The 15,459-nt window shown below is 44.4% G+C and overlaps 1 protein-coding gene and 1 long non-coding RNA gene across 2 annotated transcripts; one reads left to right on the top strand and one right to left on the bottom strand.

Annotated features, from left to right (window-relative positions):
- Positions 1-5,983: 5,983 nt before the first annotated feature.
- Positions 5,984-9,057, bottom strand: LOC135386913 (uncharacterized). Its single transcript, XM_064616406.1, has 10 exons — positions 8,811-9,057; positions 8,622-8,731; positions 8,461-8,546; positions 8,112-8,300; positions 7,960-8,037; positions 7,640-7,802; positions 7,308-7,514; positions 6,780-6,865; positions 6,533-6,606; positions 5,984-6,309 (listed from the first exon to the last, which is right to left on the bottom strand). The coding sequence occupies exons 6-9, from the start codon at positions 7,760-7,762 to the stop codon at positions 6,603-6,605; spliced, it is 420 nt and encodes a 139-aa protein (XP_064472476.1). The 5' UTR covers positions 7,763-7,802; positions 7,960-8,037; positions 8,112-8,300; positions 8,461-8,546; positions 8,622-8,731; positions 8,811-9,057; the 3' UTR covers positions 5,984-6,309; positions 6,533-6,602.
- A 4,554-nt stretch (positions 9,058-13,611) lies between these two features.
- Positions 13,612-14,611, top strand: LOC135386911 (uncharacterized). The gene is made up of 4 exons (XR_010420707.1): positions 13,612-13,660; positions 14,046-14,339; positions 14,428-14,487; positions 14,573-14,611. It is a non-coding gene; the product is annotated as an uncharacterized LOC135386911 (long non-coding RNA).
- Positions 14,612-15,459: the final 848 nt, after the last annotated feature.

Raw genomic sequence — 15,459 nt, 5'->3', positions numbered from 1 at the left:
TTGCTCGCATTGATAAACGTTACTCATAGATACTTTTCAACATGAGTGACACCGTTCTAGAAGGCTTCCCTCGATACTTAGTATCGCAGCATCGCATAGTTTCGATTTCAGTGATCCATTTTGGTTTATGCGTTGCTTTTAGGATAATGGACTCCGTTTTGGTGAAAATATGGTTCAGTAAAGTGTGGAATCGTATGTATTGTGTATTTGACATCAAACGAAATATAACCATTTCTGAGGACGACTGCGTTCTGCAGCTGTGCTTTCCATCTCCTGCGTGCGTACAAAACTGGAATGCTGGAGGACTTCAGCTCAAGGTTCGTTTTTGTAGTCATTCTCAATAAAAAGAAAAGAAAAAAGGAACCTCCGAAGTGAATATATTCGGCTTTAATCCGTTTGCGTAATGTGATCGACGCATGATATGTCAATTTGTTTGAAACTGTGAGTGAATGAAAGCTATCCTGAACTTTCATTCAGAATGTCATGCTGGACCACAACCAGAGCATGCTTAAATAAATCAATGCCTTGATGAAGGTATCACCGAAGTGCCCACCACCAGATCTCTGCCTCAGAGCCAGTGATGATGGTCAAGATTTTTCTAGCGGATCTTGTCATGTCATGCTGAAAACTGTAAGTTTAGCTATTTGGTCGGTATTCAATAAATGGTATTTGGTCTGTATGTGGTTTGGTCTGGGGGTGTGCATCTTGTGGTGTGGTGCACTTTTCTCAGTGTAACCCTGACCTCAAGCTATCTTCCACTTTCAGAATCCACCCCGCACTTCGGTTACAAGTTGCTATGCACTGTTAGAAAAAAACGTGTACATTAACTCCCCAAAAGGAGTAAACCGCTTGTCCCATAGCGAACTCCTTTTTTACTGAAATTTTCACTCCTCCAAGAAGCCCCGCAGGGGGCACCAGCTTCGGCTGGTGTTTGGTGAGTGGCGCCACCACGGACCCCAGCCCCCAGTCCTAAGGTATTATCCGTACCGTGCCGAGGGGATTTAAGGTGAAGGGTAGAAACCTTGAACGGTGGCAGTCGGGGTATTGGTCAAGCCCCGGCTGATGGGTTGTCAAACTCCGGGACCTTCCCGTATGTATGAGTATGAAATACGGGTGACCTTTCTGGAATACTCATTGATCAAACCTACATGGGTAAATATTCTTCTTCTAATGAGATCGTGGCCGCAAAGCGTCCACGGACCGAAGCCTTAAGGACTATAACAAAACAGTTCACTTCAAAATACATTGTACTTTCTTCTTCAGATACAGAGAAAGAGGAAAGCACACCACTGGGAAAGATGTCACCCTTTTTCATTGAGAAAGCGGTGGCATCACTGTCTAAGTACATTACTGGAATCAAACGCATTAGGTCTGGCGACCTTCTCGTAAAATGCACCAATGAAATAGACTGTGCACGCATTCTAAACACACATGAGATGATGGGTAAAAAGATTTCAGCTTCCTTGCACAAAACACGGAACACTTGCAGGGGCGTCATCCCAGTATCAGAACTGATTGACGTGCCTGTGGAAGAAATCCTAGAAAACTTAAAGGACCAGGATGTCATTGATGTACGCAAAATCAAAATCCGTAAAAATGGGGAGTACATCACCACACGAAATATAGTACTGACTTTTGACAGGCCCACACTTCCAACAAAACTAAAAGTAGGCTACCTGTCAGCAGATGTCCGACCTTACATACCGAACCCGTTGCGCTGTTTTCGGTGCAACAGGTTTGGACATGCTTCAGACGGATGCCGTGGCTCTGCCTGTTGTGCACGATGTGGAAAGTCTGACCATGACACTAAAGAATGCAAAGGGCCAGACTGCTGTGTCAACTGTTCTTCCAACCACCCATCCTACTCGAGGTCCTGTACAAAGTGGAAATATGAAAAAGAAGTCCTGCACGTTAAGGTTACACAGAACATCAGTTACCCAGAAGCCAGAAAAAGAGTAGCTCCCATCTTTTTCGAAAAATCGTTTGCCACAGCCGTCAAACAGAAAGTAAAACTAGTAACACAGTACACACAGACCGAGCAATCACTACTGACAGAAACAACCACAAATGAAGTCCAAGGAGGTGCACATCCACCTCCAGTCCCCGAAACTTCAGTGGCGTCACTAACACCGACGCCACTTCTGTCCTCACAGTCCACGGAGGTGACATCCATATGGATTGCGAGGACGAGACGAGCTCTGAGCGCTCCTTTGCGAGCACGAGCTCCCAAGTCCACCAAAAGAATAGAGCTAGTCTCACTCCCTGACATATCTGACAAGGAGCTTGCGGCTGCGAGGAAGAAACCCACAAGACCGCGGGTCACACCTCCAACAAAAAATAGATAATGAAAGCTCTTCAAAGTCATCGGCAAAAGTTTCTGACACACTTACTACTACTTTTTAGTACTGCAACTATTATGCAGAACACGATCCTCCAATGGAATTGTCGTGGGTTTCTCTCTAACTTAGATGATGTGAACGATCTCTTCGAGACATATAATGCTACATGTTTTTGTCTTCAAGAAACATATTTGAACAATCAAACACAAAATCCACTGCGTAGACACAACATATTTCGAAGAGATCGAAGTGACGCCACCCGAGCATCTGGTGGTGTAGCGATCATCACACGACGATCCCTCCCAACAAAAGCAATTCACCTAGTTACAAACTTGGAAGCTGTAGCTGTGCAGGTGTTTTAGACAGGATCGTCACCATCTGCTCGGTATACTTGCCGCCATCAGACACTATTATACAAAAAGAATTAGAAGATTTATGCAGCCAACTTCCAAGTCCTTTTATAGTTCTAGGTGACTTTAATGCTCATAATCCACTTTGGGGCAGTACAAGAACTGACACTCGAGGGAAAATGTTAGAGAAATTTTTATTATCAACATCCATCTGTCTCTTAAACACAGGGGCACCCACATACATACATTCTTCAAGTCAGACTCTCTCAGCCTTAGACCTGTCTTTTTGCAGTCCATCCTTGTTTCAGGAGATAGAATGTACTGTAAAACAAAACCCACTTGGAAGTGACCACTTCCCAGTGGTGTTAAAATACCTTACTCTAGTCGACACTTTGACGACACGCCCTCCCAGGTCAGGTGGAAATTTGAAATAGCTGACTGGAATCAGTTTTCTGAAAAATGTGACCTCTCTCTGATTCCTATTGATACGGTGACAATCGAGGACGCTAGCAATCTTATTAGTAACATCATCCTCGATGCAGCAACACAATTCATTCCCCAGGCTTCCGGTCGTCTCCCAAAGCGACCTAAACCCTGGTGGAACAGTGAATGCGAGGAAACTCGCAAACTGCAAAATCGGGCATGGGGCACATTTCGGAGGTACCCCACATCACAAAATCTCCTACTTTTTAAAAAGGCAAGAGCAAAGGCCAGGTGGACACGCAAGCAAGCTAAGCGGTCCTCTTGGCACGCCTTTGTATCGTCTCTGTCTTGTAATACCCCATCCAAAGTGGTATGGGACAGACTTCGCAAAATCAGAGGAGAACACATCAGTCATTCCGTCCCTCTTTTAGAAGTTAACGGTCAGGTATATGAAAGCCGAGAAGAGCAGGCGAATGCGCTTGAGGAGCATGTCCAAAGAATTTCTGACTCATCTCATTATAGTAAAAACTTTCTTAAGATCAAAGACACTGCAGAAAAGAAGACAATTCGAATGAGTGGCGGGGACGACCATGGATATAATCAGTCGTTTACTATGACAGAGCTGCAGAGGTCATTATCTTCAGCAAAGGCTACCTCACCTTGTCCAGACCGAGTGACATATTCCATGCTTCAGCACTTGTCCGAAACATCGAAAGAATGCTTGCTTCGTTTCTTCAACCGAATCTGGGCAGACAACACATTACCATCCGCATGGAAAACTGCCACCGTTGTTCCACTGTTAAAACCTGGAAAAGACCCTTCAAATCCAACTAGCTATCGACCTATCGCTCTCACAAGCTGCATCGGCAGAACATTTGAGCGTATGGTCAATGGTCGGCTCGTCCATTTTCTAGAAGAAAACAAATGTCTCTCTGTATTTCAGTGTGGTTTTCGTGCCGGGCGGTCCACAACAGACCACCTCCTTCCAGTAGAAACAATGATACGTGAAGCTTTCGTCCGAAGACAACACTGCCTCTCTGTTTTTTTTTTATCTTGAGAAGGCATACGATACCGCTTGGCGGTATGGTATCCTACAAGATATGTACTCTTTTGGGATCAGGGGGCGCATACTCAGGTGCGTCATGAACTTTCTACAAAACAGGACATTTCAAGTACGACTTGGAACGACGCTATCTCGTGTTCTGGTTCAAGAGAATGGAGTGCCACAGGGATATGTCCTGAGTGTTACTCTCTTTCTTGTGAAAATCAATTCAGTAGCCAATATAATCCCTCGTTCCATGTCATACTCCTTATACGTAGATGACATTCAAATATCATATTCTTCTACAAATCTAGCAATATGCGAGCGTCAGATGCAGCTAGCTCTAAACAAGCTTACCACATGGTCCCTCGAAAATGGGTTTAAGTTCTCGCACGAGAAAACTGTCTGTGTTCACTTCTCTAGGGTCAGAGGAATGCTTCCTCCACCTACTCTTAAGCTGAATAGACAGGACCTCACTGTTAAGAGTGAGCACAAATTTCTTGGGGTCACGTTTGATAGCAAACTTACTTTTCTACCGCACATCAAGAGCCTTAAAACTAAATGCATCAAGTCCCTAAGCCTCTTAAAGGTGCTGTCACACAGATCCTGGGGCGCAGATCGTGACACGTTGCATTAAATTTACATTTCGACAGTGAGGTCAAGATTGGACTATGGGTGCATTGTATATGGATCTGCCCGCGAATCTGCTCTCAAGATTTTGAACCCAGTTCACCACCAGGGGTTGCGTTTAATAACTGGTGCCTTTCGTACATCACCAGTTGAGAGTCTATATGTCGAATCCAAGGAGTGGTCATTGGAGAGGTAGGTTCTACCTCTCAGCATCATATGCGCTTAGAGTGAAAGGCTATCCAGAACATCCTCCACTCCAGTCTGTGAGGGAGACACGGTTTAAGCAATTCTTTCTCAGCAAACCCACAGTTATACCTCCTTTTAGTATGCGTGTGCTACAGGGAATCGAAACGTATGAGTTCATTGAGCATCACACACCAATTTTGCAAGCGTGTGTGGGAGCTCCGCCGTGGGACGTACTTCCAGAATGCAATTACGGTTTAGCTAAATATAACAAACATGGCACTCCACCATGTGTGCTCCAACAAGAATTCAGTTATGTAGCCGAAAGCTTTGGAGATCACACTGCTTTTTATACCGATGGGTCAAAGACACACACATCCGTTTCTTGTGCAATGGTTACTGAATCTTGCACGAAGTCTCAGCGGCTTCCAAACTCTGCATCAGTTTTTACTGCAGAGCTATATGCAATAATCATGGCGCTTAGCTTCATCCTAGACCGTCAGATCAAGTCTTCGATCATCTACAGCGATTCACTCAGTTCTCTTAAAGCCATCTGTACAATACAGAAACAGAAAAATCACCTTGTATTAAGGGCCCGATATCTTGCAACCAAGGTAATAAAAAAAGGTCTCTGTTTAGGTTTTTGCTGGGTTCCCAGCCACGTTGGGATACCCGGCAATGAACTCGCAGATGCAGCAGCTGCAGCTGCCCTCTCTTCTGAAGTGAGCCTATTGGAGAGTCCCTCTCAAGACCTTAGGTCAGTCCTGAGGAGGAAAATTAATGTGAAATGGCAACGAGAGTGGGCTACACGAGAAAACAACAAGCTTTGGATGTCAAAAAACACAATTTTAGGAAGCATACCGAGTTTTAAAAATAGTCTCCATTCAGTAGTTTTTAGTCGCTTACGCAATTGGGCACACACACACCTCACACATGGTTTTTTACTGCGCCGGGAGGAACCACCGGAATGAACCATGAACCATGCATAAAAGGGACGAAAATAAAGAGGCATAAGGTACAAAAGCCAGTATTTTATTATTTTATTATTAGGGCCAGGAACTGAAGTTATTTCTCATTGGATTGATCGTCTCGTCCACCGTGCAGGATGTAGAATTTCAGGAACTCCATTGCTTTGTTTCACTCAGCCCTGCGAAGGCGTGCTCGAGGAATGTGAGCATCTTGTGGGATCCCAATGGGTACTCTATATGGAACACCAAAATGCTGCAAATAGGCAGCACACACCGCTGAGAAGTGAGGACGCTACAAATAGCTCTTGTTTGTCCACGAAGACCTTCACCACCTCGTTTTCCATAACGACGCAAGGCGTCAGTGTTGGAACGTCCTGCACGAACCAGAAAGAACAAATAGACAGACATTAGTTTTGAATCATTATCATTGCAAGAGGGCAGGCGGAGCAAACACTGCCAGAAGATGTTAGCAGTAAGCTTGTGGGGAAAAGTAGTGGCACACCTTCATACAAGGTTTGCTTATTAGTTCCTGTGCTATCAACAACAAGCAGGTATGGTAGATTTAAAAATCAAGTAGTTGGCAGTGGGTGTGCCTACCCTGGAAACGATGTTGCTCAGCTTTTCCTTGCGCCTCTGGGCAATGACCTCAAGTGCCCCCGGTACTGCATTACCTTGTAGCAAATTAAAGAACACACATCTCATTTGCAAAAAAAATAGGAAACATGAGGAAAAAGTTGTGCATGTTATCTCATTCAGTGTAATAGCGAGATTAAGACTACGTCTGAATACATGAACTGCATACAAGTAGAGCTTGCAGACAGTGTAACGACCTCACTTGCCTCACCATGCTGCAAGATTGTTTGTCAGGCTCAGGAACCCGTTCTCGAATACTGTTGCAAGGTTCCACGGAAGGCTGAATTCCAGAAGCAGCTGCGAACGAATGCAAGTATTAACAAAGTATGTCATCCCTGGAGACAAGAGAGCAACAATGAAGCCCTTATATAACCAAAAGTGCAGCCACAGTTTCAAATTGGCGTAATTGCAGCAGCAAAGGTCAATACCCTATTTGAAAATGTGAGCCACGGCCACTACAGATCATCTGCCTGACTGAAAGCAACCCAAGACACAGCTCATCCAAATCAGATAAGTGTGCTCAAGTAGCAGGGCTCCAGGTGTACTGACCCCCGCAGTCTCCATTTCACGGGTATAACATAGCATTCAACTGGGCATCTAGACTAAGCAATTTTCACTTATCTCCACTGCCCCCCCCCCAATCTGTTGAGACCCTGCCATAGATCCCAATGGTTCCGGAACACGCATCTAACCTATAGCAAATGAGCACTGACACACATGGTCAAAATCTATAGCATACAGCTGATTCTGTCGCAAGGAATGGGAATTCTGACAACGCAGCTGCCAGGGTCACAGTCATGATTTTTTCATGCCGCTCCTTTGCTGTAAGAAGAAACCTCTCCTTTGTGACTTGGCTTTCCTCTTCCTCTGAATGGCAAATGAGCCACTGCCTATGGTTCTCCAATGACTGCTCTGTCTCTCCAAGGACGACCAAATGCTCATGACCCTACACGTAACAAAATGACGAAACTATTCAGAAACTGTCGATCAATGCTTCCTTGCGTGCACGAAAAAACTGTCCCAAAGAATGTGATTCATGACGTACTCAACAATGCAAAGAGTATGACTCACATGAAGACGGGAGATCCGTTTCGTTGCATTGGGGCATGCTTCCTCGGGTGGTTTCACTCGCTTTTTGCCATGTTTGTCACGCATCGCCAGCTCTGCAGGGTTGTCATCCAATTTCTTCCTCATGTTTTTTAAATTTGCACTTCAGTGCCTCCACCCAAGAGTACTGTAAATGTGAAGAGGTTATCGATGTTGACCACAAACTATAAATCTAATTCACGAAGCTCTTGAACTTGATCACTTCGGAAAAGATGGCTGCTTGGGAAAGACACGAAGGGAAAAAGTGCCCTGCCCTTAATATATTCAAGAACAGATTTCCTCACATGTCCGCCCATCTTCCCATTCATGCTGAAGTTATCTCTCAGGTGCGGAAACTTATATACAGACGGTGTGAAGGGTACCTGAAACAGCATTTCTTCATTTGGATTGACAGGAACAACAGTGACCAACAAAATGAAACGAAAGTTCCACCTACAACGCCAATTTCATGCATTCTTGAAAGAGGATATCCACGATGGCACGACGAACGTCGCCGCCAATTGGTACCTTCCGATTGAGCACTGCTTCCCAAGGGGCAAAGGTCGGGAGTTTAAACTTCAAGTGGTCACACTTGTCCACAACAGGCACATCCTCTTTCGAAATCGATGGTTCTGGTAAAGCGTTCCTATATAGAATAAAAAGAAATGGCGTCCAGTCTACCTTTCCGAATCGCCCTTATGTTTTGTAAAATACAGCATGGCGTAGTAAGCTAAATGCGCTCAAGAACACTCTGAATGCGACACCTCAAATGAGACCCGCATTGGTAACTCGGAAATGTTACATACGTTTCGTCATCATCCGACGCCACATGGCATGCAAGCGGAGAGCAACGGCCCATTGGGACAGTAATATTGGTCACGTCCTTCAGCACCTGTTAATATACATCACAACTTAAATAAAATGTCTACAAAAACCCTGGCAGCCGGACTGGTGCAATATAGCTTACATTGGTGTGAGCGACAAGCCTGCGTCCCACCTTTATCTTCGATTTGTTGCTTACTTCGTCACCCTTTTCGATGCCGTGAAGTCGTCGACGTCGGGGTCATAAACCTGAATCTGGATAAATGCAAAGCTACGTTTTATTCACGAACGAGAACCCATGTAAAACAAAAAGAAACAGAAGACAGCTACGCACCAGGCGTTCGGCGGGAGGTATCACTGTTGCGACGTTAATGGCTCCCATAAGCTCATCGTATGTACCTTCCTTGAGACGCACTTTTTTTTTTCTCGCCACTCTCGAATATTAGCAAATAGAAGCGGTCGCCGATTGCCTGCCGACAGAACAGAAGAACTGACAATAATGATTATAAAGTCATAAAGCAACTCATCGCAGGCAAGCCGTTATTTCGAAGCTGAAAGGTGCAGTCACGGTAACTGTGCCAATCCTGTAATCCGTGAACAAAGGAATGAGAACGAGAGCGCACGCCGAGACACGGGCGAGGGGGTATCGACAATAGTTGCCAGCCCCAAAGGATTGGTTATGAAGGAAGACGCGTATGTAAACAGGAATTAGTGGAACAGTTAGTTAAATCGCATGCAAAGGAACAGAAAAACAGAAAGCGAAACAAACGGACAGAGAAACGGAATACGCTGAAAAGCAAACATAGTTTGATTGAATTAAATTAAATAATGGTCCGCGAAGACCATCATCATCGCTAACAGTTCTCAGAGGCATGGCGCCGAATGTCCCGTGGTCTCGATCCCTTTGATGCTCAGTACCCGAAAGAATTGTAAAGATGGACGTGAGAAGTGTAAGTTATCTGTGTATGTATCTCTTAGAAGGTGGCGTAAGGGGGTTGTCTCTACAGGTTCTAACGACGATATGAACATTTTCAACATCGCGATGTTACAACCTACGTCTGCACGAAGTGCCAGGAGAGAACTTTCTCGCTCCGACAGCTTTTCCGTCATTTCGGGCGAATTCACGCTCATGAAGGTGGCTGGCTCTGCGGTCTTGGTGGTTGCGGGCAGACGTATAGGCTGTACTCCTCATTCAAAAAGCACGTCAACAGAAAGCATTCTGACTTGTTTTGAAGAGGCGCACGTGACCCTACCCAGCACACCGAGCAAGGTGATGTTGCCGCGCAGATGGAGTCTGAGGAAGTCACACACCATGAGGACGACGCGAGAGAAACTTCCACGGATGTGACCTTGGAGACCACATCAACCAGTGGTTCTGTTGACGGCACTAATGCGGTGGTACAACTCTCTTTGCTGCTTCTCAAATGGAAAGAAGGAAGACAGTTGCCAGAATCGACACTCAATGAGATAGGGAATGACCTAATCGAATATCTGGATTCGTTTAAAGATAGTCTGAGTTCAATGAACGTTACAGACCTACAATGCCTTCGTTCAAAGCATGAGCGTGAAAACTTTTCGAAGAGCCAGTTTCCTTACGTAGCTCCTGCGACCGTCAACCTCGGATCCTCAACCTCCACAAGGCAGACATACGAATATGTTCCAATATGTGATGTGATCAAGATGCTTTTGTGTTCTCGTCGGCACAGCACCAGTAAAGTTACACCTGATGCACCTGATCTGCTTCAAGATGTGCATGATGGTCAGCATTTCAAAGATTGTAATTTTTTTGAAGGAGACCTGAAGAGGAAAATCGCTATCCAACTTTATTTTGACGAATTCGAGGTATGCAACCCCATTGGGAGCAAGAGAGGAAGACAGAAATTATTGGCTGGTCATTTTACATTACTGAATCTTTCCCCAGAACTGCGGTCAAAGGTGGAGAGTAAGCATCTAGTATTACTTGCCAGATGCAAGCTTGTCTCATCGCATGGATTGCGATGCGTGATGCAGCCCCTGACAGCTGACCTCAAGAAGCTTGAAACTGACGGCATTACTGTCAATGATGACACTCTGAAACGAGCACTGCTCTACGTGTGTGGCGATAACTTGTCATCCCACCAGATTGGTGGCTTTCGGGAGTGCTTCTCCAGTGGCCGAATCTGCAGGTTCTGTATGGCATAAAAGGAAGACATAAACGACAAGTGGGAGGAGAAGGACTTTGTACTCCGATCCCTCGCAGCCCATTCCCGGCATGTTCGTTTAGTCGAGTCTGACCACAGCCTGTGTGGTACGTATGGGACATCCGGTCAGAGTTGCCTGAGGGATTTAAGTTCATTTGATGCAACTGTGAGTCTCCCGCCTGATATCATGCATGACTTATTTGAGGGCGTGATTCCTTTCGTTCTCAAATATGTTCTGAAACACTTGATAACAGGTGGCAGATTCACATTCCACTTTTTAAACGCAAGGCTGGAGCAATGTGCTCTTCATGGTGCTGATAAGAACGCTCGACTGTTTCCACTGTCTCGGCAGTGCATTTTTGGTGCAAGCTCCATTAAGGGATCTGCCATGGAGAAGTGGTGTTTCTTCAGACTTCTGCCATTACTCATCGGGCACAAAGTTGAAGACGGCAATGATGCTTACAAAGTGTACTTATCACTCAGAGTTGCCGTTGACACCATATTAGCGCCCCAGCTTTCCCCATCGACTCTTCCCCTTTACAGGTGCAAATATGTGATTCGTACCAGTACTTCCGAGACGTATTCCCTGATGTAAATGTAATTCCTAAAATGCATTATTTGATCCACTACCCCAGACTCATCCTGCTTTATGGCCCACTCTCTAAGCTTTCTAGCCTTCGGTTTGAAGCTAAGCATCAATACTTCAAAAGAATGATCAGGAAAACACAAAATTTCATCAGCGTGTGTCGCTCTCTCAGTTTGTGCCACCAAATGCAGCAAACCTACCACCTTTCACAACCAGTAAACACCTTCACCACACAGGGTTGCAAGAATGTTGCATTTGACACGCTGCCAGAGCTTGTACGTGACAGACTAACATGCATGAACTTACAGGATACAGAAGTCTGCAGTCCACAGTGTGTGACAATACATGAAAGAACATTTCGAGTAGGATATACCATTGTTGTAACAGCGTATGACGATGATCTTCCAACTTTTGCAGAAATTTCTGCTATTATTCTCTCAAACATGCATCATCTGTTCATGCAACAATGCTGACAACACAAGTGTTTGATGAGCATCTCCATGCCTACTTAGTGGAACGCACAGCTCAATGCATTCTGATCGAAGACGCCATGCATTTGAATGTGTTTCACCAGTATTACTATGTGTACACAGTATCTAAAAATGCTACATTTCCCCCATGTATGCTTTCTTTACAGGGAAGCACGGATTCACTGAGTAAGCTACCAAATGTGACACGAATAATGTGTATGCCCTTTGGTGCCCACTTTGGTTTGAAATTATGGATACGGCGTGCTGCTGTTATTGTGTGATGTGTTTAGAAAGGCTGATATTTAGCACTCACCTTTGTGTTGTACTAACGTAGAGACATGTGAACCATGCAGATATCCTCGTGTCTTGCATTCAAGCTCACTTTTGTGCCACCAATAACAAGCCCACTCTCGTAAACCTATGGAAAGAAAATGTGCTGCAGTAGGTGTATGACTTGTGCTGTGAAACAGTAGGAATGTGTTGAACTGTGCAGAATAGTGTCTGCATTACACTGCCGACCCGGACACCCTACACGTTCTGAGCAGACAAAAGGTACTGTTGATGACATTCTTGTGTGCTGAGAACTAGATGTAGCATGCTGATAATGCTTTCAGCATCAGTACGTACTATCAATCTATTAATGAACATGCATGAGGAATTTCCTAAATAATTCTCATTCAAATAAAAACTATTCCGCTTGTGACATACAGTCCAGATAAAGGTGCTGAAGAGTTTACATCACTGCGGAGCCATCAGGCTGCACACATGCATGCATAGGCATGACTTCCTGTCCCTCCCTCGGGGGATATTCATAATGTGAAGTCATATATTGTTCCGTGCTATCAGGTAAACAACACAGAGGAAAAACAAAGGTCAGCCAACACTATCGCGATTTTTCCTGCCTACCTATGCAGCACAACGGATACCAGGTGTTGTCGCTACAGACCAGCGCGGTTTCGTGTAGACTTCTACGCTCTGGGCGAACTACAGGGACCCTATAAAGTAACAAAAATAGATATGAGCCCCATACAGGGAAATTACACAAGTTCAACATAAGAAAAGCAACTGGGAACGAGATTACAGGAAGTGACGTCATTTCTCAGCGTGAGGCAAGGCGGGTCGTTTTTTTTTTTTTTTGAATAGATGCCGTAAGTTTTCTATCTTCATTTGAAATAATTTAGTGTTTTTATTGAAAATAACTGCTTAATATCGATAGATTAGTCGTTCCTCTACCTGCTGCAACCGTTTTTCTTTCTTTATACACGATTAAACAATAGTTACCACGATTTTGCTGCATGTCGTCCCCAGCGACGGATTATTATGCTTTTGTCATCTTTCCTAGTCTAGTCCTCACATCATGGAACACACTGACGCCAAATATCAATTGATCAGTGCATTCCTCGTCTAAATACATCTACTTCTCTTCATATATCCGCTGTTTTATTACAGGATTCCCCCCTTACTTCACGTTTTCGGAAGGAGTACAGAATCCACGGCTACATTCGCAGAGTAAGTATAGCTATATTGTCCCTAAATACGTTACCAAGACCACTTCAGAAATTGAACTCATTTAATTAGACTAATGAGCTACACTCTAAGAAATTTCGTCGAAAAACAGACATATTTACATGAACCGTTGATGTAAAATTTTACAGAACCATTTGTAGATCTGTTTTAACAGGGCTGCTCGGTCAAACGAAACAAAAATGGTCGCTGAGGCGGTCTCCGCTGCGGAGAGTCGGAGTATGTTTTGCAGCAGTCAGGTAGCCCCGCAGAAGAACCTAGATACAGAAGTTGGAAGCAGGAGTCGCCCAACTCGACAGTTCGCCCACACCGTTATGGCTTTGAAGCAGGAACAGCGCAAGAACGTTTCAAAGTGTCGACGCACGCCGTGGCAACCGTCATTCGCCTTTCTCTTCGCCTGCCCTGCGGTCCTGTTGAAGCGTTGGTATGTGCACTGCAATTTGTGTTCTTGTAGTGCTGGAAGTCTGTTGCAGCTAATACTCCGGTAATGGAGTGATAGTTTGGGCTGCTTCGCATACATTGCTTAGAATAGGGAAATCGTGTTTTCTACTTGTCACCCCGCAGGGGAAAAGCGGACGCTGTCGTGCTCGTAATGTCGGTTACTACAACCATTCAGTTGGTACGTCAGGCATGCCTGCAATAGCAATGTTGCGTTCATGCAGTTGGTATTGTGTTGTGCTCGTGATTCTTGTTATTTTTGTTGTTGTTGTGTGCGGAATATGATATTCACGCCTTTTATTGAGGGTACCATAATTCTTCATGTCGGTAGTTGTAAGTTACACGTTCTTGTTTTGTTCCTTTTTTCACAGATGACGAACAAAACAAGACACCGATGTCTTTACGCACGAGTTACTTTAGACATCAAAGGAAACATCTTAATGTCAGCAAGTATAAGTTTTCATGTTTTGCCTCTGAATGCAATGCGAAGCGTTTTCTTCACATTCCGTTTTCTCTTCTCAGTGCCTAAGAAATGATGCTCATAAAAAGCAACAACTGCCGGCTCCAACGATTTCCAGCATGGAGGAGACTGAATCATTCCTTCTTGAAGAACTGCAGGTACCGACAGAATAACGGAGCATACAAGAGCTGATTTTCTCCTGTAGGTAAGCTTTGTGCTGAGATTGCATGAATGAAGCCATGTGTGCTTGCAGCATTATAAAGCACATTATAGCAGTGCATGTTGCTCTCCAGGAAGGACAACAAATCCAGGATTTCTCTGTTCCATCCACGCTAGTCATATATTATAAATTGGTAAGTTATGTGCTGAGATCGTATTGTTGAAGCCAGGAGTGCTTTGCTGCATTATGGAGCACATTGTATGCACTTTGCGTTTCAGGCAGGAGAACCACTGCAGGGTGTCGCTCTTCCACCCACGCCAGCTATATTATCAATTGGTAAGTCTCCCATGCAAAAACTTCTTGGAAAAGCATAGGAGAGATCATGAACGTGCTGAGGAACATTCATACGAATAGTTTCCTCCAATGTGTAACTTCCGCAGATATTTTCTTTTTACTGCTAATTTTAACGGACAGAATACAGAATTGTTCCAAATGACAAATTGCACATATGGTTTGAGTTTCCTGGACTATACAGCGCTCAAACATATGCTGACAGAACAATGTCCATCTTATGTATCTAGCTAGTCCCAAAATTACAGTTGTACGGCTGCGCTGTCATTTGTGCCACTTGCTCTTGCTAATATTGTACTTTGGATGGGGTATACATTTCAGATGCTTCCTTGAGATCTATCAATCGGTGGGAGCTACATGAAGGCACAAGAAGCATTGTTCAAGCACAGAGAAGGTTGTCTTGTTGGGGGCATCAAGCAGCATGAAACAAATGCTTGGATGCTTGAATAGACCCTCAAAGTAGCTCCTCTGCACATGAGAATAGTTAATGTATGACTGCAAGTGTATGAAACTACAGGAAGATCCTCAATAAAGACGAGTAGTTCTAGGACTGACGGTTTTGTCATGGACTTCACCACGTTTCTTGTAGTTTCTTACCTGTAGAGAGAAATCCTTCCAAGGCAGTGGACAGAGTGCTGTAATTTTGATATAGCTACAGAACTAGCATGTAATATGTAACTGGGGCCTTGTAAAATTTACATCAACCTGTTCTAATACAACAACAGGAAAGCCTGTTGCTACAACAGACAATACCGGTTACATCAACAGTCCCTGTAAAATTATTGAAACAGGCCTATGTAAATATTAACAGGAC

Source organism: Ornithodoros turicata, chromosome 3 (assembly GCF_037126465.1).
Source record: "Ornithodoros turicata isolate Travis chromosome 3, ASM3712646v1, whole genome shotgun sequence".
NCBI classification, from domain to species: domain Eukaryota; kingdom Metazoa; phylum Arthropoda; class Arachnida; order Ixodida; family Argasidae; genus Ornithodoros; species Ornithodoros turicata.
This window is presented reverse-complemented; position numbering and strand designations above follow the sequence as displayed.